This window comes from Lynx canadensis, chromosome C1, assembly GCF_007474595.2.
Source record: "Lynx canadensis isolate LIC74 chromosome C1, mLynCan4.pri.v2, whole genome shotgun sequence".
Taxonomy (NCBI): Eukaryota; Metazoa; Chordata; class Mammalia; order Carnivora; family Felidae; genus Lynx; species Lynx canadensis.
The window spans coordinates 153,398,592-153,423,764 of record NC_044310.1 but is presented as its reverse complement, the minus strand read 5'-3'; the positions used below and the strand labels follow the sequence as shown (position 1 = coordinate 153,423,764).

The window sequence follows — 25,173 nt, the reverse complement described above, 5'->3', positions numbered from 1 at the left end:
GTTGTTTGTATGCCATGCTCCCATCCCAGCCTAAGTTTCTTGAGAAGGACCATATTTTATTTTACTTTACATATCAATCTTGTAGCTCTGCTCCTGGCACATGGCAGACACTCCATAATGTTTTTGGAATGAATGACTCTCCTGTTTCATATTGGTATGTGGTGCCTTGGATGTAAAGGTTGGTGTCTTCCTGAAGTTTGCTGTTAATTTCTAAATAGAGATTGTGTCTGGTCATTTTGTTTTCCAGAATCCCTGTGGAGCAGGCATAGTGAGGACCGGCTCGCTGCAGCTCAGTGGTACATCTGTTGGCAACTCATCTTTGAAAAGGACAAAGCGAAAAGCACCTTCCCCACCCTCCAAAATGCCCCTGCCTCTAAGTGATGAAGATAATCATGTGACTGGTAACGTTACGTTTCCCATTAACGTTACATGTGTGTTGTGTCTTGTTTAATACAGACAAGAAAGTGATATAGGTTATAAATCAGGTCTTTTCATTAAATGATAATACTTAAACTTAGGCTTTTAATTAATTTTAATAATACTTAGATACTCCCTGATTATTCTTACTTAACTACCTTTTTAAAAGCTGCAAGACGACAGGATAAAATGAAAAAAATTGTACAGCCCCCTGATCTTAAAATTGAGCGTGTGATCACTTGTGAATCTGTTCAGAAGGACACTCTCATCCCAGGGCTGACTACCTGTAGGAAGGGGAATCCATGGAGGTTTTAGTTGTATCAGAGCTCGATAGTGAAATGGCTTCTAACAAAGCCTCAGGGCTCTCTTTCCCTAAAGTATAGAAAAAGAATGAAGTTAACCTACTAAAGACTTGTTCCATTTGTGAGTGTGATTATTTGTAAGGTGTGCCGCATCTGTCCTCTAGTCCTACAGGCGGGACGTGCAGTTCCTACAGACAGTGCTATGGAAGCCAGCTGTCCCGAGGGGCCGTCCAACCCAGGTAGGACACCTTTGCCCCACAGTCATGTGGTACTGACAAAGATCTTTCATGACAGTTGAGGAATGAATCTAGTTATAATGCTCTGCCTGTGAAAGAGATGCAAATGCTTTGACTCTATTTCCCAAATTTTATATTATGAAATGAAAACTTTTCCAGCCTGGGTTGAGTATGAAACTGGCAGAACTCAAGACTCCAGTTCTGTGATGGTACCTTAAGAGCTTGCCTTATGCAATGTCAGGTTACCCTGTACAGTGTCAAGGGTGTCAATGTCCTTCCCAAGACGAATGACATGTTTTAGTTAGGAATGTACTTTAGTGTGTTCAGAAGAAAACTTACACCAAAGTGTAAAGTACCATTCTTTACGCGACTGTTCTAGGTATGAATTCGATATACAAAGTGTCCTCATTTAGTGGTAAAAATTTGTTATCACGAAATATTTTCTGTTGTATGGTCTGATTTTGGATTTCCCAAATAAATGAAATGCCAGTAAAAATAAAATAATTTGATTGAATGCTGTTTCCTATATTTTTAATAATAGCTATTTAGTAGCTATTATAAGAATAAATATGATAACATTTCTTAATTTTAAGACTTAAAGTTAGATACAAATGAATATGAGAGACTAATGTCTAGCCAAAAATAGATATTACTATGCTATTACTTTAGCATGGGGATAATTTTATAGGTAAGAAAATTACTCAGTATAGCCTTAATTTTTATAATTAAGATTCATAAACACTGCAAAAACCCAGGCGCACCAAATGCTCCTAAATCTTTAATCCTTAGCTGATTTTTAGGAATTTGAGATTTTGACACATCTTATATAAGAATTCTCCTGTCCTCTGTGATTAAAAATATTATCATTATATAACTAGTCGTGATTTTTCTTAAGTCCTACCCAGAAAAGTATCATTGATACTGTTTGTTCCACAAAGGAAATGTATTAAATAATTTCAAACTATATAAGTGAAATGAGAAGATTCAGAAGTATTAGAAAAAAGATGTGACTGCTATTCAAACTTTGCTTGATATCTATTTCTCTTTCTCTTCCTTTTTTTTTTTTCTAGTTACCTCTTCTTGATTAATGCGTGGATAATTGTGAGCTAACAAATCTGATTTCTTCGAAATGCTTCTTGTTCTCTGCTTGCCTTAACTCTGTTGTCTAAGTGCCATTTCCACAGATTTTACTTCTTTGGCAGAAGCCTCCCTTGGCCCTGGGCTCCCCAGTCACGAACAGTGCACTGTGCCCAGATCGCCGGATGAAGCCTCTCTCTCGGAGTGCCCTGGAACACCCGAGGCGGCCGTAGCATCTCTGACACGTAGGTGACCAGGCCTTTCTTGCCTGGTGCTTTGTTTGATGCAGAGTAAGATGTAACCACAGAAAAATTTGGTTACTTGGTCATCCCATGTGTAAAAATGCCTCAAAGAAATAGTAGTTTCCCTCTTTCACTTGAAATTCCATTACAGGTTTAGAGTTTGATGTTTTCCCTGACCATATAGATGAATAATGCAAGGTGTAAGATGAATAAAACAAGTGGCTTTGGAGGATTTCAGCTTTTCTGCTATTTGGCTCTCTGCTTTTTTGGCAAAACTCTTTAAACTCTGTTGTTTCCAATGTGTAACTGTATGAATATAAAAGTATATATGTATTTTTTTCTTTCTTGAACTACTTTTTTGTTATCTAGGCCTGGCTTATTTTCTGTAGGATTGCTTTCGATTGGGATTTTTAAAGTAAATTATTGGAATTATTTTGTTATTAGATTGCAAAAATTTATAGTCAGGTAATATTTGAATTTCATCATAAATGATTTTATTCATTTTTTTTATGAACTCAGAATGAGTCCTTATTTAAAATTATTTAAAATTAATATATTATCACCTACTGCTTATAGTAATACAAAATTGTATGGCCAGTTTGGAAAATAGTTTGGCAGATTTCTAAAAATAAAATTTAAGTGTTGATTTTCTATATAACTCAGAAATCCCACTCCTAGGTATTTTCCCAGAAAAATGAAAACCTTTCTGCTCACATACATGTGAATTATTATAGGATTTTTATTCATAATTGCCAAAAATGAGGAACAACCCAATGTCCCTTAACTGAGGATGGATAAACTGTGATCAGTGCAAACATTGGTGATATCACCTACCCATTAAAAGGAATGGATAATACATGCAATGACATGGCTGAATCTAAAATGCATGTAATGTTAAAAGGGGGAAGCTAGTCTTAAATGGCTAGATGCTCTATGATTTCAGTTATATAACATTGTTTCAAGGGCAAAACTATAGGGGGATAATAGTTGTCAGGGTCTAGGGTTGGGGAAAGGGATGATCACCAAAGGGCATGGGGGATTTTGGAGATGGATGGACTTGTTCTATCTGTGTCTTGATTGTGGTGGTGGTCACTCAACTATATACCTGTATTCATCATAGAACATTTTAATTATCAAAATGAAGCATTCCCAAATGGATCCCCAAAAGCATGAATTTTTCTGAAGGTAAACTGTATCTCATTTTCTAAAAGAGAAAGAAAACTATTCTGGCAGCAACTGCATTAGTGTCTGACAAAGTGAGCGTTTTCTGAATGAATGAATGAATGAATTTTAAAAAAGTAGTTCACCAGAATGGATGTAATATGATTTTATTTTAGCAAAGAGAGATAATTTGTTTATTTTGCCGTTTCAGTCATTTCCAGGAAAAATATGCAAAGTACCCCAAAAGTCGCAGTGAAGTTATAAGCTTTAATAATTTTTTTAGGTTTATTTATTTGAGAGAGACAGAGACAGTGTCAGTGGGGGAGGGGCAGAGAGAGGGGGAGAGAGAGAGAATCCCAAGCAGGGCTCCGCTCTGTCAGCACAGAGCCTGACTTGGGGCTCAAGTCCACAATCCATGAGATCACGAGCTGAGCCGAAACCAAGAGTCAGACGCTTAACCGACTGAGCCACCAGGCGCCCCTATAAGCTTTAATAATTTAAAAGTAAAATGCTACAAACTTAACAAAAATATGAAAGCTTATGAAAGCTTAGTATTTAAATTTCATTTACACATATTACATTTTGTGAATTTTAAAGAAGTTTTGAATTTTATATTTTGTTTCAGTTTTGCTTTCTTTAGCAGGAATGAAAAACTTAAGATGAAAAATATTCATATCATATAAAGCTAAGAAAAGGTAAAAAATGCAATAATTAAACTTTAAAAAGATGACTTCTGTAATTTTTAACATTTATACTTTGGAAGTTGTTGGATCTTAAAACTTCACAAAGATTTTGAACACTGTATTCTTTGAAAGTGAGTATTTTTCCATTAGAACTTATGAAGCTACAAAACAATAGTTGTGCTACAATATTGGTGGAATTTATTCATTGTTCACAGCCCTTACCCAGTCTTTTTCTATTGTGGTCCTAAAATGTGGCCTGATTCATATAATTCTGTTAACACAAAAAAAACTTGATTTATTATTTTTCAAAGCTTGGGGAAATTTGTGCTAGTCACCCAACCAACTCTGAAAGTTCTTTCAGATAATTTGAATTTTTTAAAAAGAATCACTTCCTTTCCTAAGACATTTAAGAATAGGAATACTCCTCAAGCTATTAAAAAACATATATATTTAAGCAAGCCCATATGACGCTAGCAAGTTATAAAATTTCAGAAAAATAATTTGAGAAGACTTTTGAAACACGTAACTCATTCTTTATACTTCGACTGAGACCCGTTTCTCTTTAAGGGGCCCCATATTTAAGGAAAAATTGTGTGAAATAACTTTTGATGGGCAAGAGAGAAATAGGGATAACAATCAATAATTTGCTAAATGTTACCTCAGTTAATCTAATTTGCAAAAGAACTTATTATATGCCAAGGAGCCATTTATAAAACACATTTGCATCTAAATCAGAACAGCCTTTCATTTTCTCAATACACAGTTTTCAAATTATGTAAATATACTCTTACTACACAGATATATGCTGTTTTACATACATAATATTTGTGCATTGGTATCATAATGACTCCTTCACAAATCATAATAAAACAAGATTTGCCAAAATATATTTTTAAAAAATTCACTTAAATTCCTTAATATTTTTTTTCTGTTGAGTAATCTTTTTTTAAATTTACAACAAACTGTCATTAAAAGTCTCCATATTTGGGGCACCTGGGCGATTCAGTCGGTTAAGCGTCCAACTCCTGATTTCAGTTCGGGTCATGATCTCACAAGTTTATGAGTTTGAGCCCCACATCGGGCCCTGCGCTGACAGAGTGGCGCCTGCTTGGGACTCTCTCTCTCCCTCTTTCTGTACCTCCCCTGCTCGTGCACACTTTCTCTTTCTCTCTCAAATAAATAAACTTTAAAAAATAAAGTTTTTTAAACAGCATAAATAGCAAAATTTTTTGTTGATACACCTAGAGATAAAATTAAAGACATACGTTTTAAATACTTTAAATATTCTTTTTTGTTTTTACATTTTTTTTTTTTAATGTTTATTTAGTTTTGAGAGAGACAGAGCGTGAGCAGGGGAGGGGCAGAGAGAGAGGGAGACACAGAATCCGAAGCAGGCTCCAGGCTCTGAGCTGTCAGCACAGAGCCCAATGCAGGACTCGAACTCACAAACCACGAGATCATGACCTGAGCCAAAGTCGACAGCTAAACCGACTGAGCCACCCAGGTGCCCCTAAATATTCTTCTAACATGTTGAAGTTTTTATTAAATTTTGTGGCTGTGCTGATCTCTGTAATCCAATGCTATGCCACCTTTCCTCCCCCTTCTATTGTGGTAAAATTAAAGTTTGTTCAGCTGCTATTATGTAAATGGAAGTGTTAAATTATATTTAAATAAGTGAAGATCCAGAACCTCGTTCTTTAGATTAAATTAACTTTCACAGCTAGTGTGGGCACCAGTTAGGATGTCTCCTCTTTTAGCCTGTTGGCCACTTGTTGTTGGTGCTTAAGGAATAATGATAAAACACATTTTTATACACTGAGATACTAGCCATAGCTTTTGAAAAGAAACACACACAGAGACACACACACACACACACATATTGTTATGGGACAATTTTCCAGATACAGTTAACTGGAGAAGCAGAAGGTGAAAAACATCAGGTATAGTATGCTTCCATTTATATTAGATAAACAACAAAAAAAGGAAACATGAGTGTGTATATCTGCTTGTATGCTCATTATACTTTCCAATACTATATAGGAAAAATCTGTTAAAGGAAATTGCTTCTGAGAATCAAACTGAGAGAATAATTTTCATTGTATAATACTCATTTGTATTTTCAAAATTTTTACTAAGCATCTAAGGCAGTGGCTTTTAACCCTGGTTTTGTATTAGAATCACCTCAGGAACCTTAAAGATTTTGGTTCCCTCCATCAGAGATTCTGGTTTAACAGGCGTGGAAGAGGGGGTGAACATCAGTATTTAAAAAAATTTTTTTTAACATTTATTTATTTTTGAGACAGAGCATGAATGGGGGAGGGTCAGAGACAGAGGAAGACACAGAATCTGAAACAGACTCCAGGCTCTGAGCTGTCAGCACAGAGCATGACACAGGGCTCAAACTCACGAACTGCGAGATCATGACCTGAGTTGAAGTCGGACGCTTAACCAACTGAGCCACCCAGGCACCCCGAACATCAGTATTTTTAAGAGGGACTCAGAGAACTCTCCATTGTAGTGAGCACTGATAACCACTGAGTCAAATTTTTTGGTGTACTTGTAGACAATATAAAAATCTCATGTTCTTTTCATTTACATTTAGACCTATTGCATAAATGTAACAATCATTTAAATCTAAAGATATATAGATAACTTTCAGATATATAGCTTGAAGTTTGAGTTTAAATAATTTATTTTTTTCTACCATGAATAAAACCTAGCACGATAGCATATTATTTTTAGAATTGTATGTGTCTGAGATAATCTGATTATATGTTAATTTGATTATTCACCATTAGAAGAGTATTTCACTATTAGTTTTGGATGAGCATTTAAAAGAGTCCATCCAGCTAATTATGATTTTAAAAACTCCTTTCTTGCTAGGATTGCGCAGGAAGAATGAGGCAAATTAATATTTAGGATTATATCTTCATTTCTTTGTAGCTGGAATAAGCTCTGATCGTAGCCTTGAAGAGATAGATGAAAAGGAAGAACTGAGTGAAGTGCCTAAAGTTGAGGCTGAAAATGTTTCTGTGAAGTCACAAGATATTCCTTTTGGATCTACTGATACAATAAATACACTGAAAAATGATCCTAACTCAGCCCTTGGCAATGTTACTGGAGAGTCCGCACAAAACTTCAAAGAAGAAAAACAAGAAGCTAGAAACACAGATGGACAGTAAGTAGTAGTCTGTGTGCCAGAAGTGTATGGTTTGTTTAATTAATACTAGTCTCTGAATTATAGATCTGATATTTTAAATACAAATATAGTAGTCCCTTTAGTTTAGGCTCTATTTCACCACCATTATAAGAATATTTATTAATAAAGTATCTATTTGAGGTGCCTGGGTGGCTCAGTTGGTTGAGCGACCAAGTCTTGATTTCAGCTCAGGTCATGATCTCACGGTTCATAGGATAAAGCCTTGTGCTGGCAGCGTGGCGCCTGCTTGGGATTCTCTCTCTCCCTCTCTCTCTGCCTCTCCCCTGCTTAAACTTTTTTTCAAAAATAAGTAAGCTTTTGGGGCGCTTGGGTGGCTCAGTCAGTTAAGCATCCAACTTCGGCTCAGATCATGATCTCTTGGTTCATGAGTTCAAGCCCCATGTCAGGCTCTGTGCTGACAGCTTGGAGCCAGGAGCCTGCTTCAGATTCCATGTCTCCCTCTCTCTCTCTCCCTGTCACTTTTTAATTTTCAGTGAATGCTCCTCCAAGATTTTCACTGATATGTAAAACAATTCTGCATATTAGAGTGTGATGTTAAGTTACTAATATTTTCACAGTCAACTTCATGATGAAGATAGTGCACTTGCCACTTGATCCTAGGAATTGAAATCTATACTACAGTACACTTGTATTGTATTAGAAATGCCACATCATGAATAAAGATGGAATCAAGTAGGCAAAATAAACCATCTTTATCAAAGTTTTACCATAATTTGCATGGGATTGTCTCCAAATTAAACCCTTCTATGACTAAAAAATCCCAGTGAGGTCAGTCCACATCCTGATTTGCCAGAACTTGGCCTGGGCAGATGCAAGACTAAAATGATTAATTTAGTTTTCTTTTTCTTTAAAAGACAAACAGTCAATAATAACAAAAAGACACTGTTTTTAGAAAAGTGTTCATTTTTACCAAGCTTCTTAGATCCTTCTTTGTAATAGGACCTCTCTATGAAAGCTAATGGTTCATAGCAGCATTTCCTCTCAGTTGGATTTTTTTCTTTGCTATTAAATTTCCGGTATTTGGCAGGGGAAAAAAAGATGATTATTTCAGTCCATCTGTCTTTGGAAATTATTGCCTGTTTTCTCATCTGGGGTGTGTGTGTGTGTTTGTGTGTGTATGTGTGTGTGTGTGTGTGTGTGTGTGTGTGTGTGTGTGTGTGTATGTGTGTGTGTGTTTAAATAGTATCAATATATGACATACAATATCCTATTTTGCAGAGGGCCACACATTATGGTATATAATGCAAGCAATGAAGAGAGAGTAGTGGACAGTGTAAGAAACTTGAAGTCATTGGGCTCAAACCAGGAAAATGGTGAGTTCTACAAACACTAATTAATAGCCAACATTTTCATAGCAATTACTATGTGCCAAAGGGCCATTTTTAACACTTTATTAACTCATTTAATCTTGTGTATTAACTTATTTATGGGTCTTATTATTTTTAGTCCCACTTTACGGATGATTGAGCCACAAAAATATTATATAACTCACTTGAGTTCCCATAATTAGTAAGTGGTGGACCTTGGATTTGAACTCAGACAGTATTACTTTAACATGTGCTATTAACCATTATGTGAACTACTTTTGTTGTTAAATCTTAGAGGTTGTTTAACCTAGATTTTGGATCTTAAAGATGTGTTCTCTATGCATTTACTTGTGATCTATTTCTCTTATTTCTTTATACCAACTCCTAAGTCGAACTTGTTTTACTTCATACTCAAGTTGCTTTTACTTGGGTGAAACTTGTCTGCCTGATTTTTAAAGTTGAAACCATCTAATTCTGTATAATACTTACCAGTATTCTGTACCCCCTCAATCAAGATAGTTTCATCTCTTCATTATATTTCACTTAGTTTTATCTTTAGGGCTATGCTCATTCTTTGCAAAAATATGATTTTCCAACCTAACTTCACCCATTCAACTACTGTCCAAATCCTGCCACTTCACTTACTTTGTTACTTGATTACAAGCCATGTAATCAAGTCTTGACTCCTGGTCTTGACTCCTCAACCAGATTGGACAGTCTTTTGAATCAGAGAAATTCTATCCAATACTTTAAATTCCTCATGGCACCTAGTGGAATACTGAGATATTGTTAAAATACATACAGTCATTGACTTAAGATTTTTTGACTTTACGATGGTGCAAAAGTGGTACGCATCCAACAGAAACTGTACTTTGAATTCTGAAGTTCGGTATTTTCCTAGGCTAGCAATACACTCCATGACACTCTCTCATGAGGGTGGGCCTCAGCCGCTGCAGCTCCCAGTCAGCCCCATGAGGGTAAACAACCCCTCCACCTGCAACATTCTGCCATTCACTTTCAGCACAGTATTTAATAAATTACATGACATATTCAACACTTTATTATAAAAAAGGCTCTGTGAGAGATGATTTTGCCCAACCGTAGGCTAATGCTTTATGAGCACATTTAAAGTAGTGTAGGTTAAGCTATGATATTCAGTAGCTTAGACATATTAAATGCATTTGACTTAATGATATTTTCAAGTTATGATGGGTTTATTGGGATGTAACTCCACCAAAAGTTAAGGAAGATCTATACTTAACATTGAGTTTCAGAAAAATGATACTACACAAATATAAGATGTAAGGAGTGCACAATGGTATTTTAAGGAAATATGAAGGAGTTGGCTGATGAATTCTCATAGTCTGGTCTGTTATATTAATATACAAAACTAGATGCAGATTTTTAGAAAACATAGGGTATATATATTCATATTTGGATAAAATGTGGATTATCCCAGCATCACAAACAGATGGGTATATATTGTTTTACCTATGTGGTATGTGTTGGTTAATTTTTTTTTTTTTTTTAACATTCGTTTTTGAGAGACAGACAGAGCACGAGTGGGGGAGGGGCAGGGAGAAGACTGGGAGACACAGAATCCGAAGCAGGCTCTGAGCTGTCAGCACAGAGCCTGACTCGGGGCTTAGAATCATGGACTGCGAGATCATGACCTGAGCTGAAGTCAGACGTTTAACTAACTGAGCCACCCAGGCGCATCATGTGTTGGTTAATTTGAATAAGTCTTTTTCCCCATGGTCAGTACCATCCTGAGATAGAATACTGAGAAGTTCTAAAAGTATATAATTTCCCCTTCCTTTTCCTCTTGATTTAGTTTCTCAAAGCATACACTATGATGGTCAGTAGAGTTTTTACTGAGAAATCATGCTGCTTCCTTGTTTTAAAAATGATCATCAAATCATTTTTGCTAAGATTTTGGCATCAAGTTAGTGCTAGGGTCACAGGTATATTTCTGTAATAATATTTTTCTGTTTGCATTTGATTTGCAATAACCTTGGTCAACTCTGGGTGGGTTCCCCCCCCATACTTTTTTTTAATTGAATTATATAGGGGACTTTTAAAATAATTTCTATTATCCTTAAAGGAGTTTTAATATTTTCTTCCCTTTTTTTTCACCTACCCTGTATATTTGTTTCAGTCATCCTTTTGTCAAATGACTTGTGTTGTAGATGTTGGTATCGGTTTTGAGTAGGGAGAGGACAGGATGGTACAAAATCTACCTTTAACTTCTATTGGCTATCATCGTAAAATGGCCTAACCAGTCATTGACATTTGGTTAGTGTCATTATTAGTATGAGGATGGATTAGCTACTGAGTTCAGCAGTGATTCTAGGTTTCAAGCCCTGTCATTGGTAATAATTGTGAGATTCTGATGAGAAATTCAGAATTAAAAAGCAGTAAAGTAGGTGCGACCCACCAAAAATGTGAAAAATAGACATTTGGAGTTCTAAAACCAATTAGGGTTTGTTACAGGGAACTGAATTTACAACATATTTTTATGTTGATTTACTTTGTTTTGGAAAATACTTCTATTGTGTAACTGGACTATACCTATACTCACTGGATAATGAGCTACAATAAGAGAGAAAGAAATACATTTACATTCATTTCCTGGTGCCAGGGAACATTTCTTACATTCTTTTGTGCTCATAGCAGTGTTGACAATAGTACTTTTCATGTAGACGTTAAAAATACTTGTGAAGTAATTAAATAAGAACCTAGGCAGAAATGTGCCTTTTCAATGATTTTTAATCAAATGTGTTTTTACTCACAAAAGCTAATGATTATTAGTCTTTGAGAAGTCACTTGTATAGACAATAAATATTCTGATAATCAGTTGCATTTTTTAGGAAGAATAAAAATGAATTCCATTTAAAAATTAGCTATTTAATATAAGAACCTTGCAACATAATAGAAAATATTACTACCATGACCAAAAAAATCATGCAATTAGGTAGGGTGTAAAAATATGAAGGTATTTTTTTAAGTTTATTTATTTATTTTGAGAGAGACAGTGGGAGGGCAGGCGAGAGAGAGGGAGAGAGAGAATCCCAAGCAGGCTCTGCGCTATTAGCTCAGAGCCTGACATAGGACTCAAACCTGCGAACCACAAGATCATGACCTGACTTGAAATAAAGAGTCAGGTGCTTACCTGACTGAGCCACCCAGTCCCCCAATATATTTTTAAAAGTTGTTCTGTTGGTGGGAATGCAAACTGGTGCAGTCACTCTGGAAAACAGTGTGGAGGTTCCTCAAAAAATTAAAAATAGATCTACCCTATGACCCAGCAATAGCACTGCTAGGAATTTACCCAAGGGATACAGGAGTGCTGATGCGTAGGGTTGATGGGGGGTGTGAGGGAGGGGAAAGTGGGTGATGGGCATTGAGGAGGGCACCCACTGGGATGAGTACTGGGTGTTGTATGGAAACCAATTCGACAATAAATTTCATATAAAAAATTTTTAAAAAGTAAATAAAAGTTGTGTGTATACAGGAGTGGCTGCATGGCTCAGTCGATTAAGCGTCCAGCTCTTGGTTTCATCTCAGGTCATGATCTCACAGTTTGTAAGTTCAAGCCCCATATCAGGCTCTGTGTTGACAGTTTGGAGGCTGCTTGGAATTCTCTCTCTCTCTCCCTCTGCCCCTCTGCCCCTCTGCCCTTCCCCACCCCTCATACATAAATAAACTTAGAAAGTATACAAATTTACCTGGCAACATGATATTTTTTTTGCATGCATATTTTTCTTTTTTAACAGAACTATTCAGAATAGCTTATGACATTTTAGGCAGTGAAATTGTTCATTATCTTATAAGTAAAAGTGAGTGATGATACAACTCTAGAGAAATACTTGACATCCTTTCACGATTTGACTCCCAAGGCTCACATTTCACTTGTGCTGTATGAACTGCTGCCCTATCTGGAAGGGGAAGCCACTAAGGATTTTGAAGATGAGGGTCAGTCGGTCATTCAGAAGCAATGATTCTTCTGGGCATTTGACTACAGGAGCCCAGTATATAAATCACTTCCCTGAGGACCAGAACACATAGCACACACCCATAAACCTGTGTTTCCTTCCAGATGCCTCATTCCAATTCTTTGCCATCGTGTTGCTGGCTGGCAACTGTTGCTTGTTAACCTAGACACTGGCAAGTGATTTTTGCTTTCAGGAGATCTGAATTAGAATTAAGAGGAAAAGTAGTGCAGGGGAGAGAGAGGCTGCTTTCTCTACTGGGACTGACATGAGAATTTTTCTCAGAGAAAAATCAGAGCGCACGTGATTGTTTTTCTGTAGTTGAAATCACCCATATTATGACTGAAAACAAAGTCTTTATCAAGGATGCCTAATTACCAAGACAGTCAACTGAGAATTTGTTTTTACTTCAACTCTTAAAGGTAATGTTACTATTGTTTGCCTTAATTAAAACTGATAACATTCACTGGGCTTGTTTCCCTTTTGATGTAAGGCGTGAAATAGAAATACACTAGGGGTTATAGAAAAGACAGAATCAAAATAGGAAAAAAAAAGGAAAAACATCTTGGAATTTGTCAATTTCTATTGTCATTCTTAACATTAACTGAAATATGAAGTCTACCTATCAGGAGAAACGTAGCTATCTTCCATGGACTGCTTGTTCTGGGCAATATCGTCTCCTATTTGGCATGTTATATAAATGCCATATAAAATATAATACAAGTTTTTACCTTTTTACATCTGAGCAAACTGAGGCTCAAAGGGGTTAGGTCACATGCTGAGGCCACACAGACTGTAGTCAGTCAAGCCGGGTTCTAGCCTCTGATTTCTATGATACCAAAGCCCATGATTTTCCTTCCTAATGCTATTACTTGATTTTGTATAATTAGCTGAAAATTACCTGTAGAATCCAAACCAACCTACTTCAGTTTGGGGGAGGCAGACATTGAAAACTTGAGTTTTTTTTCTAGTTTTTTCATACATTTCACTTGACAATATTTTTTTCCCTTAGTAGATCAAAATGAAATAATTGTCATTCCAACGGACACAGAAAAGAATATGAAAAATGGAGTGAGGATAACAGAAATCAATGTGGGAGGTGTTGCCAAAGATAACAGTGTGGACATGGGAGCTGACAGACTATCAAACTATCAGGCACATGAAACTGATACTGCTGAAAGTTACAAGGAAAATCATCTAGCTCCATCATTAGTAGCAGGCCAAAAACTGAATCAACCCAGTGAGGAAAAGACAAAAATGCAAGATGCGGCGATTCAGACAAACCCTTCCTCTGACAGTTTTGAGGGGAATCACCAAGGTCATCATTTGTCTAATTTCAAAGTTAATGAAAGTGTGCAAACTCCAAGTAACGATAAAGCAACTCAACCCTCATCTCTAAGTCCCCAAGATTCTGCTGTAGATGCCTCAAGGAAATTCAGGAGTCAGGGCCCCCTAAACGTACATTCAGAGAATCAACTCACCATAAAAGATCCAGTTTGTGCACGTGGTAATGATGGCCTTTTGCCTTCTGTAGATGGGATTGATAAAAACTCAACTATTTCAAAGAATTATCCACTTTATAGACAAGACTATGATCCCAAGCCAAAACCTTCAAATGAAATCACAAGAGAGTACATACCCAAAATTGGAATGACTACTTATAAAATAGTGCCTCCCAAGACCCTGGAGATACTGAAAAATTCGGAATCAGAAACCACTGGGTATAAAGATGACCACGAGATCCATACTTTAGGAAAAAAGCACACTGGTGAAAATGTGAAAGAAACTGCAATCCAAACAGAAGATCTTGTTATTTCCGACAACCCAAAGGAGCCACAGGCAGACCTTAAACTACAGCCGAGCCCAAGAACAGAGCATCAGGTCCACGGTGTGGAGAACTCACCCTGCATTGCCATGGGGAGTCCTCTGAAACCTACTCCCAGAATGACAAGGGACACTGGCACAGCTCCTTTCGTGCCAAATTTGGAAGATATAAACAATATTTTGGAGTCAAAACTTAAATCTCGGGTTTCAAATCCCCAGACCAAACCAAGTTCTTTTTTCCTACAGATGCAAAAAAGAGTTTCAGGTCACTATGTGACATCTGCAGCTGCCAAAGGTGTCCATGTGGCCCCTAACCCTACTCCGAAAGAACTAATAAAGAAAGAGGGGGAAAGGGAAGTGATACCTCCTCCAGAACAAACTCTTTCTCCCTTAAGTAAAACAACTCCGTCTCCTCCACAGCCCCAGATTAAAAATGCTGATGATAACATCAGCAACCAGAAGCCTACTGAAACCCCTCCACCTCCCATAGCCCTGAGACCTGTTCCTCTTCCTGCGAATCAATTAGCTGCACTAAATCTGAAGACTTTGAAAACTTTTGGTGCACCAAGACCTTACTCAAGCTCTGCTCCCTCACCCTTTGCCCTCGCTGTAGTGAAACGGTCACAGTCTCTCAGCAAAGTGCGCACAGTGTCATGCAGTGAGGGTGCAGCTGCCCGACCTCCACCTGACACAGAAGAAGGGAAGGCTCCTTCTGTAAATAAATTTGTGGGCATCCCACAACTACTTGTGAGTGATAAGGTAACGTGACCTTTTTAAAAATCAGAGGTTCTTATACAACGTGGTTTAAATGGGGGTTAACAAGCATGTTGTATATTTGTGTGTTACTTAACTCTGAATTCATATTAATCCAATGGCAAGCTACCATAGGGAATAAAGAGTAAAAATACATAACATCTGATTATTTACTGTCAGAATTATTATAATTCATATAACTTGATTGGGTATTACTATACGGTCATTAAATGATTGTATCATTAGGAAATATTTTAATTTATTTTTTAAATTTTTTATTAAAATTTGTTTTAATGTTTATTTGTGAGAGAGAGAGAGACAGAGAACACAAGTGGGGGAGGGGCAGAGAGAGGAGACAAAGAATCTGATGCAGGCTCCAGGCTCTTACCTGTCAGCACAGAGCCCAACGCGGGGCTTGAACTCACAAACCATGAGATCATGATGATCTGAGCGATCTTAGCCGAAGTCAGATGCTTAACCAACTGAGCCACCCAGGTGCCCCTATTTTAATTTAAATTTTCTTTGCCATACATTTGTATATTGTACTAGTTTATAGTTCTGATTCTATTTTCCTGTGTTTTGCTTATCTCAAGTTGTTTATTACTTTTCTGGATGTTCTGGTTTATTTTCTACTCTACTTCTACATAATAGCAAAATAGTTTTAATTATATAGAAACATAAGCAGTAAAGACTAGTTAATATAACCAGATACTTCTCAACTATACATTTTCTATCACATATATTCAACCTTAGTTACCAAACATTGACACATATAAATAATTTAAATTGAAACCAGAATTTTCAATCTCAAAATGTAATTTTCTTAATTTCACATTTTTGTTAATTCAGTGTTAACTTTTCCAGTTATATGTATGTTGACTAAAATATCATTTAACCATTATCTAACCTTAATAATTTACATAAAAGGGCATTTATTTACTTAGTGTTCGGTCAACTAAGTGTTATAATTTGCTAGATTCAAATAATATAGTCAAAGGAAAGGATGAAATTTATAGTATGAATTATGATAATCCCCATGCAATTTTTAAAAAATATTTTGTGTACTTTTACCCTGATACTGTTTAAAGAATACTTTCAGATTTGTGTGACAGTTCCAGAAGTATTTTGTATTACTTTTTCAAACATTCCTAGAGTAACAGAACATTAACCATATTGCCAAGTAAAGATTTTTCCATAATTTCAAAGCAGTATTCATCTTGAAGAATATTTCTTCATGTATTTTACATTTATGTTTCTTATCTTTGATATAATGTCAGGAAGAGATGTATGATGTAGAGATTAATTCTCTACTTGGGAACAAAGCCTGCGTTTCTTCTTAGAATGGAATACCATTCCTAAACAACAGAGCTTGATTTAGATAATACAGTTTTTGAGTCATTGCCTAAGCTCTGTTTAGCTCATCTTTTGTAAAGATATTTGGCAATTTAAAAAAGACATTTTTAAGATTATTTGATAATAGTTCCCAGTTAAATTGGTTATTAAATATTCTTTCCTAAGAAGTTTAATTAAATTTTGATTCTTAAATTTGGAAATTCCTAATGTTTTTTAGTCCATGGGCAAAATAAAGAAAACACGGTCATCACTTAGCCCCTGTGACTTCCATTAACACAAAATAAGCTATTACATGTAGCATGGTCCTTAATATTCTTTTATTAGAAGCTATGTTAGATTCAACCAATATAAAATTGTCAATTTGTCCATTCTGTTCTGTCAAAAATGATAATTTGAAAACCTAATATTTTGTAACTTTAAAAATGTGTTATTTTGTTAGCCTATGGAATTTTTTTTTTTCTTATTATTTGGCTCTTCTGGCCAACTCCATTGGCAAAAATCGGCATTATTTGACTTAGGGACAGTAAAATTACTAGTGTATTCATAAAACAAAGAGAGGTACCACTTTTCTTCCTTAGCCTCATAAGTTGAAGAGAAGGGAAGGTAATACCCTCATCTTCCAACTGAGCTCGGGCAGCAGAGATAACTCACTGGGGAAGGAAACAGAACTATGTCTAAAACACCAGTGTGGCAAATAGTGATTCTTTAAAAATATACTGATGATGAATTTTTTTTAATGGCCCATTGTTCAGTTGGTATTCATATAAATATTTTGCACTTATTTTTATAGGGAAATAACTCTGCACATAATGAACAGAATTCCCAAATACCATCTCCAACTGACTGCCCATCATTCATTCTTAAGAGACAAAGTTCTTTAACATTCCAAAGCTCTGACCCAGAACAGATCCGACAGAGTTTGCTCACTGCAATCCGTTCTGGAGAGGCTGCTGCCAAATTGAAAAGGGTAAGTTTTCTTTATCAGATGGGTGACAGTGGGTTTATTTTCAACATTGTCAAACTAATACTTAGGGGAAATTGTTTTCTGGCTCTTGCATCTGAATAGGGAGGATGCCAGAAGTTGCTCTTTGATGTCAAGGGTCATTTTTGAAGTATAAGCTGAAAGAGTCCAGAGTCTTACACATACTTAAAAATATGTCCGGTCTATTTTCCACAACATGGGCCAGGTGCAGAACATGGGGTTTGCTCATTATTATATAACTATATATAGAAAGTACCCTGGACTCTTATTTTAATAAATTGTATTAGCATAGCAAGAAAAATTCTTTCAGAAAGAAAATCCCTCCGTATTCCAGAAAAGCCGCACTAGCAATAGGAACGTGCAAGTTTTCAGTCCTGGCTCCCACGATGATCAAAGTCAACTACCATATGTGGGAGAATGAGGGGGCGGGGGGGCAGGTGACTTTATAGATTAAAAAATGTAGGGAAAATCTAGGGAATTTAGATGACACCGAAGGCAGAAAGTCTAGTCTAATAAGGCCCTGCCAAAGTGGCCAGCTCCTCCTTACGGAGATGTAGGAGAACTTCAGGAAGGGAGGTATGCTTCTTTTGGGGAGCAAATGCCAAAAAAAATGTCACAGGGAATTATTTAGAGGTGAGTTTCCTCCCTCTGTTGCTTTCATCCACTCAAAGAAGTCCTACGTGGTGAAGCCTGGAGCCTGGCATCAAAACTTGGACTTCCCAGAGGCTGTAGTCTCCCTAAATGTCTTTCTTGTTCTCCCCTTAGTTGTCTTGGTTGCAAGTTCCTCAACACTCAAGACAAGAAAAGTACTCATTATTCTCCTGACTCCCTAGGCATTTCGTTTTGTGAATTCCTTCTCTAATCATTTTAGAGGCTATTTAGAGAAGAGTAAGAGACTTGTTGAGCAAAGCACTGAGCTCAACAGAAATAAAATCTGCGAAGGGACAGGAATGCTGCAAGGAGAGAAGGAAAAGGGGAGGGCATCTCGGGCACATCTCCAAGGCCAGCCCTGTCTGCGCTCACCATTTTCCTCAGTGTGTTTCAGTGGAGCCATGAGTGACGGCTGTTTTCATGGAGGGCTTGGCGCTCCCATCTGGGCAAACAAGGAGACAGGGCAAAATATTGCCTGCTGTCAGGAGTGGAGGAAACACGAAGGAATAATTCAGGAGATTAGGTTTGAATTTTGTCAAGTATTTGCAGAATCTGAATTCAGGTGCCAGGCAGGAAAAAAAAAAAAAAAAAGTTGGTGGTTTTGAGTACTGAAACTGGTATTTCACAGGTCACGACATTTATATTTTTGTGAGGAAATATGCCCACGCAAATAAACTGTACATCTTCACTTAAGAAAATAGTTCTCTTTCTAATCTTGTAAATTAAGGTTCAGTTTCAAGTCAGTCACTTCTGATCTAAAGCTTTCTCAATTCTGGGCGCCTGGGTGACTCAGTTGGTAAGGCATCCGACTTCAGCTCAGGTCATGATCTCGCGGTTTGTTAGTTTGAGCCCCACGTAGGACCCTGTGTTGAGAGCTCTGGAGCCTGCTTCCAATTCTGTGTCTCCCTTTCTCTCTGTCCCTCCCCTGCTCATGTGCACGCGTGTGGTCTCTCGCTCTCTCGCTCTCTCAAAAAGAAATAAGCGTTAAAAAAAATGTAAAGCTTTCTCAGTTCAATAAACTTGATAAGCATTTTTTAAGCACAAAAGTACTAAACATTGTCCTAGATGCCGGGGATACAAAAATGAATGAAACGAAGCCTCTGCCTTCTGGGTGTTCACAGCCTGGGACTGAGAAGCAGTGGCACATCAGGTCCACAGGAGAACCAAGTAGCTAGACAGAACATAACTGCAGTGCCTTTTCCTAAGTCCGTGGATAATAGTAATCAGTTCCAATGGACTAATTGCAGAAAAGAGTGCATTAAGTTGGGAATGTCTTTTAGGCCAACAGAACTGTACAGGCAAGCAGCTGTGTGCTTGGTGATACGGGCTCTAAATTGGCAGTCTCTTCACTTATAAAACTCTCCTTGCTTCCAGAATGAGCTGGATGTGAATCAGCATAGAAAGCAGGCTCTAAATGATGATCCTATAATTGTATCCTGTTTATAAGTCATTACTTGAGGTTCCATCAAGTCTAAATTTTATCTCTCTCAGTAGGAGATTATCAATAGCCCTGAGTCTTTGTAGTGCCAGTTCCTGAATTTTGTTTAATGAAAATTCCTTACATAATCAATTTTTTTTTTGCACTAAAAATGAACACAGGGTCTAGTAAAGGTCACGGAACTGACACACTATGATCAGTATTTTCACTTCTAATTATACCCTAAAAAGGTGTGTGTTGTGTACCAGGACACATTTATAAGAATATTCATGAAATATTGTTTGTAATAGCTCTAAGTAAATATAACGTTAATATCCAAAAACAGAATAAATAATATATTCAAAGGATGGATTATCAAACAGCAGTAAGTTGGGCAAAGTACACCTAAACACAACAGGGTAAAGACCTATAAACATATCTATGTGTAAAGTTTGACGGCATGCAAAACTAAATTATATTATTTAACGATGCATGCGTAGGTGGCAATTATTTTTAAAAGCAAGGAAGTAATTATAAAAATCATGATAGGGTTACTTCCACAGGGAGAGAAAAGGCTTTGCTGGGGTTTGTAGGAGAAGGACAGGCAACACAATTTAAGAGGAAACTAAAAAACTAAGTAATCGAGATAAATGTTATCTTAATGCAAGATTTTTTAAATGTCTAAATGAAAGCAAAAACCTGTGATAAAGAAAATGTCAACATTTTAAATAAAGACAAGATCAGTAGGGAGCTGGAGCTATTCTCTTGGCCTGAGTGGTGGATTATATATACGTTTGTGTTTATTTCCATCAGGTTGTTTATTTAAGTTCAGTGCACTCTCCTGTACATGTATTGTATTTCAAAAAATATATTGCAAAAGGAAGTAAAAATGGATACCAAAAGGCTCTGATTCCTTGTGATCTTTGCTTAAGTCCCATATTTCTATCCTGTACTGAACATTTCTCCTGGTTTGTTTTAAATTCTAACATTTCTTTTATAGAACAACAGTTATAGTGCCAAATAAAATCTTCAGTGATTTTGACAGTGGGCTTAGATTGTTCATCAGAAAATTGGCTCCAGGTTTGCCTATATTTTGGCACCCAAATGTTCAGTTTAACTCCAGGTACCAACCTGCCTTATGGCTCTGGTTCATACCCGAATAATTAACCTTCATTATAATAATTGGTTCACATTAGAACAATTATCTAGTTGATTGCTCTAGTGTAAATGTAGTCATGAACATGCCATGGTTTTTTTTTTTTCATATTAAGATTTTTTTCCACACCTTACCCCTCTTTGACCCCCATGTAGTCACAGAATTGTCTTGCCTTCCTAGTTTTAATAAATCTAGTTTACTGTTTTATAAAATGTATTTGGCATAAAGATTTATATGTGAATCAGCAGATTGTTTTCAGAGAATATGAGATTAAGTAAACTATGATCATTTACTTGTGTTGATACAAGAACTTTCTGGCTACTTTTGGTTCCTGTTGATGCTTCAGTTACTAAAGGTCATTACACTATTACAAGTAGCATATACGTTTATGAAAATAAAGTGACAAATGGTATTTAGTAGTTGATATTAACCATTTCCTCAGAATGTAAAATTTATCTTTGGCTCCATAAAAACCTGGAAGGAAGAAAGAAACCAGATAAGTCACCCAGAACTTATGGGATAAGTCGCCCAGAACTTACTGGCATTTTTATTTGTTTAATTGGTCTGCTTTTTACTCATACTTCCTTGTTTGGAATTTGTACAATCCGAGGGCTTCAGGTTGGCAGTTCTTTCCATATATATTAATAAATGACAGTTTTATAGCAAATGTTCCTTACAAGAATAAGAAAACTACAAGAATATTCCTGATATTCTTTAAACTTAAAGTTGAGACAGTCAGGGCGCCTGGGTGGCGCAGTCGGTTAAGCGTCCGACTTCAGCCAGGTCACGATCTCGCGGTCCGTGAGTTCGAGCCCCGCATCAGGCTCTGGGCTGATGGCTCAGAGCCTGGAGCCTGTTTCCGATTCTGTGTCTCCCTCTCTCTCTGCCCCTCCCCCGTTCATGCTCTGTCTCTCTCTGTCCCAAAAATAAATAAACGTTGAAAAAAAAAATAAATAAAAATAAAAAAAAAATTCTTTAATGCTCATATTAGTAAATTCTTTAATGTTTAAAATTTTTTAATTTAAAAAAAAATCTTTGTCGTAGGTGTCCTATGTTCATTATTCAAAAAATTCAAGCAACACTCTTTTACTTTATAAATGTTTATAAAAAGTTATTGTATTCCATTCAAGAAATATTCATTGATCTATACCGTGCCAGGCACTAAAATAAACATGCGTATAATGTGGCATTAAAATAGTCAAGGTTTCTGACCACACAGAATTTATAGACTAGTCTATAATAATGTCTTTTTATGCTTGAAAGTTTAGTATACAAATTTTTAAATATCAAATGAAATACCGTTTCCCCCTAAAGTAATTGCTCGTGATAGATTAAAGTGAAACCTTCCAGACCACTTTTGTAGTATATAAACATATTTAATTTTTCTGTACAAAAATAAACTCCTCTGTAAACCATTCATAAATATCCTTGATGTTTTCCATCTTATTACACATACACACTATTCTTTTACAGACTATGGAGTATTTGACTATATGAATGAACCATAGTTTATTTGCTCCTTGTTGGTGTACATTTCACTAGATTCTAGTTTCTCCACTCTATAAATGGTGCTACAATAAACATCTTTTATTTGTATTAGGGTCATTGGTATGTTTTTTAAATGCTTAAAACAAAATTTGTCTCTTTTTCTTACAAAGAATTATGACCACTGCAAATTTGGCAATAATTAAAAAAATAATCCCTACACACTGAAACTTTTCGTGCCAAAGTTACATAATGAAAGGTCATTACCTGTTTGTTGGCTATATTTGGAAAGGAACCCCACGTGAATACTAAACAAGGTGCAGGAGTTTTCCTTCCCCTCGTGGCAACTTTTCTTTTAGCTGTTTTAGTGTCAACCACTCTACTCCATCCTGGATTCATAGTGAAGAAAGTTGATTCGTTTCGATTACCAATCTTTGTTTTAGTAAAAGGCCATGAATGAAGCACTAGGAAATCAAATCCAAACTGAATTTGCCCATTTTATTTTCCCTTTCAGGAACTTACTCTGATGCAAGGCAGAATCTGTGGCCTTTTGTACTCCAGTTCTCTTGTGATAATGTTTGGTTAAGAATCTATTCAAATTATAACTAGACATTAACCATTTTTTAAAAGTATTGTCATATTTTATGTATAATATTTCAAAATATTATACCTATTTACTATCCAGAATCCAGATGATTTTTTAAAACATTCTTCTAAATGTTAGAATTTCAAGCTATTTAGGAAATTCTTAGTGTATTTCATTCACTTACCATTTGTAAATAGGAGACTTTGCCATAGAATCTTGGAATTTCGGAGTTTATTTATTGGGAGGAAGAAAACTACTTTTCATTCTGCAATTGTTTTGACATAACACTCTTAGATTTGACTTTTTTAGCCCTTCAAATGACAGCATTTTAAAAACCAAAGCTGTATTTTCTTATAAACAAGGAGTACCTGGGGAGGGGAACGTCAAGTTAATATATACCATCAATACAAAAATTCTTTGTTTTTGGAATTCACTTTATTTTTCTACATTTTCCAAGGCAGCTTTGAGGAGCCAGAATTAACCTAGCAAAAATGCTCTTCAACAGCTTGGCCTGCAGTCTGTTTGTGCTCTTGTCCTTTGAGTTGATTTGGTAATTTTGTGAAGGCTAAGATGTGTTAATGGATTATTTAACTTGTTTGTTGTGGAAATAACAACTCTCTCATTTTTAATTTTATGGTAGAGTGAACATTTATTCTTGATCATTTGTGATTTATTGAATACGGAACACTAAATATTATTGCTTACAATTATACAGAAGTTCAAAAGTGGTAATTGTTGAAAACTAAAAATTAGATAGCTGTGCCATTTTCACTTGATGGGTGCAAACTGTGCTTCTTTCTTTCTCTTAGGTTACTGTTCCATCAAATACAATATCTGTGAATGGAAGGTCAAGACTCAGCCATTCCATGTCCCCTGATGCCCAGGATGGCCATTAAATGTGCCCTGTCACAATGCACTTCACCACCTCTGTTTCACAGAACAGTGTCATGCTGATGGAGAATGTTGGCCAATGTATATCCAGATGTACACTAATATATTGTCTATTAAAGTGTAAGAATTTGTGCTGTGGCTTTTAATGCCAAAAGAAGAATTACAGAATTTATAAGTTATAATATTTTGGGCCTTTTTTTTTTTTTTTTTTTTTTGCCTTAAAAGCTGACTATGCTGCTTTAGAACTTTAAGACAAGGTGTTAATGACTTTCATTTTTCTCAAATGAGACTTTGTCACCTTTTGTGGATTTCACTTACTGACACATTCTCTACAATGGTGACTTAGACAAAAGAATAAATTAAGATTCATAGACTTGTATTTGTGTGACACATAAAAAGGTAGGCAAATGTAGATCTGACATTTGCTGCCTCAATGTTACAGTTTAATTGAAATTGTTTGTAAGTTATATTAAAGTGTATTTTGGCTGAAAGTATGATCTAGAGATCTAAGAATATCAAATAAGTATATTTGGTTCGACAGTTCATTTAAATGATGAATCACTTAGTGTGCAAGCCTTATCTTGTGTGTTCTTTATGTAATTACAAAATCAATGTCAAATTTATGGGAAGCTTATAATATTTTAATATTTTATTAACATGGAACATTTGTTTTTTTAATCTTTAGAACTTAAATTGCACAAGGAACATTTTAAATATTTTTTTTGTATATAATCATGACATTGTTGTCACACAGATATTATATATTTTATGTGCCAGAAGCCTTAGAAATCTTATGAAAATGTTGGTCTATGTTGACAGTTATTTCACATTTGATATGTAGTGAGGAATAGGGGTTAGTATATGTCCATATTGGAGAACTTCAAAGACTACTTGGAGGTTCCAGAAATCTTTGTTTTAATTAAAATAAAATGATAAAGTCATTATGTAGTTCAGATGCTAATATTCTAAATAATATATATATATATATATATATATATATATATATATATATACATTAAAGCTAAAACTATTAAGCCAAACAATGCCTAATTTGTTGGCTTATAACTGTATTGGGGTCTAGAGCTCATTCATGTTCTAGTCCTACTTTAAGAATCTAATTGCTCATTTATTCTCAAAGCTTTGTCAAACAAGTTGATGTTAAGTTGGTTTTCACTAAATTAGCTCTTGGGATGTCTGCCTCTTTGGACGATATGTTGATTTTTTCAATGTTTAATAAAAGCAAGTTATATGTTTGGTTTGTGTCAACCAGCATATTTATGAGTTTCACCTGACAACCGTATCTTTATCAGCCAGTAAACAAGTCATAGTAAAACCTGTCATTCATCAGGGCTCTCTAGTGCACATGTGAGCCCATACAAACTCCAAAGTGCACAATCTAAGCATCTAACATGCTTAGACTAGTTCCTGATACATGGCA

The 25,173-nt window shown here is 35.9% G+C and overlaps 1 protein-coding gene across 13 annotated transcripts in view; it reads left to right on the top strand.

Annotated features, from left to right (window-relative positions):
- Positions 1-24,989, top strand: part of COBLL1 (cordon-bleu WH2 repeat protein like 1) — a 169,823-nt gene extending 144,834 nt beyond the window's left edge. For 6 of the 13 annotated variants that reach the window (XM_030324544.1, XM_030324545.1, XM_030324541.1 and 3 more), the window contains 8 exons: positions 248-401; positions 884-958; positions 2,140-2,277; positions 7,062-7,296; positions 8,557-8,651; positions 13,650-15,220; positions 17,358-17,534; positions 23,654-24,989. In XM_030324544.1, coding sequence (XP_030180404.1) covers positions 248-401; positions 884-958; positions 2,140-2,277; positions 7,062-7,296; positions 8,557-8,651; positions 13,650-15,220; positions 17,358-17,534; positions 23,654-23,740 — 2,532 coding nt within the window. In that variant the 3' untranslated portion in view covers positions 23,741-24,989. The remainder of the gene's footprint in view (positions 1-247; positions 402-883; positions 959-2,139; positions 2,278-7,061; positions 7,297-8,556; positions 8,652-13,649; positions 15,221-17,357; positions 17,535-23,653) is intronic. The other 7 variants (XM_030324553.1, XM_030324542.1, XM_030324548.1 and 4 more) reach the window with 5 other exon arrangements.
- The last annotated feature ends 184 nt before the right edge of the window (positions 24,990-25,173 follow it).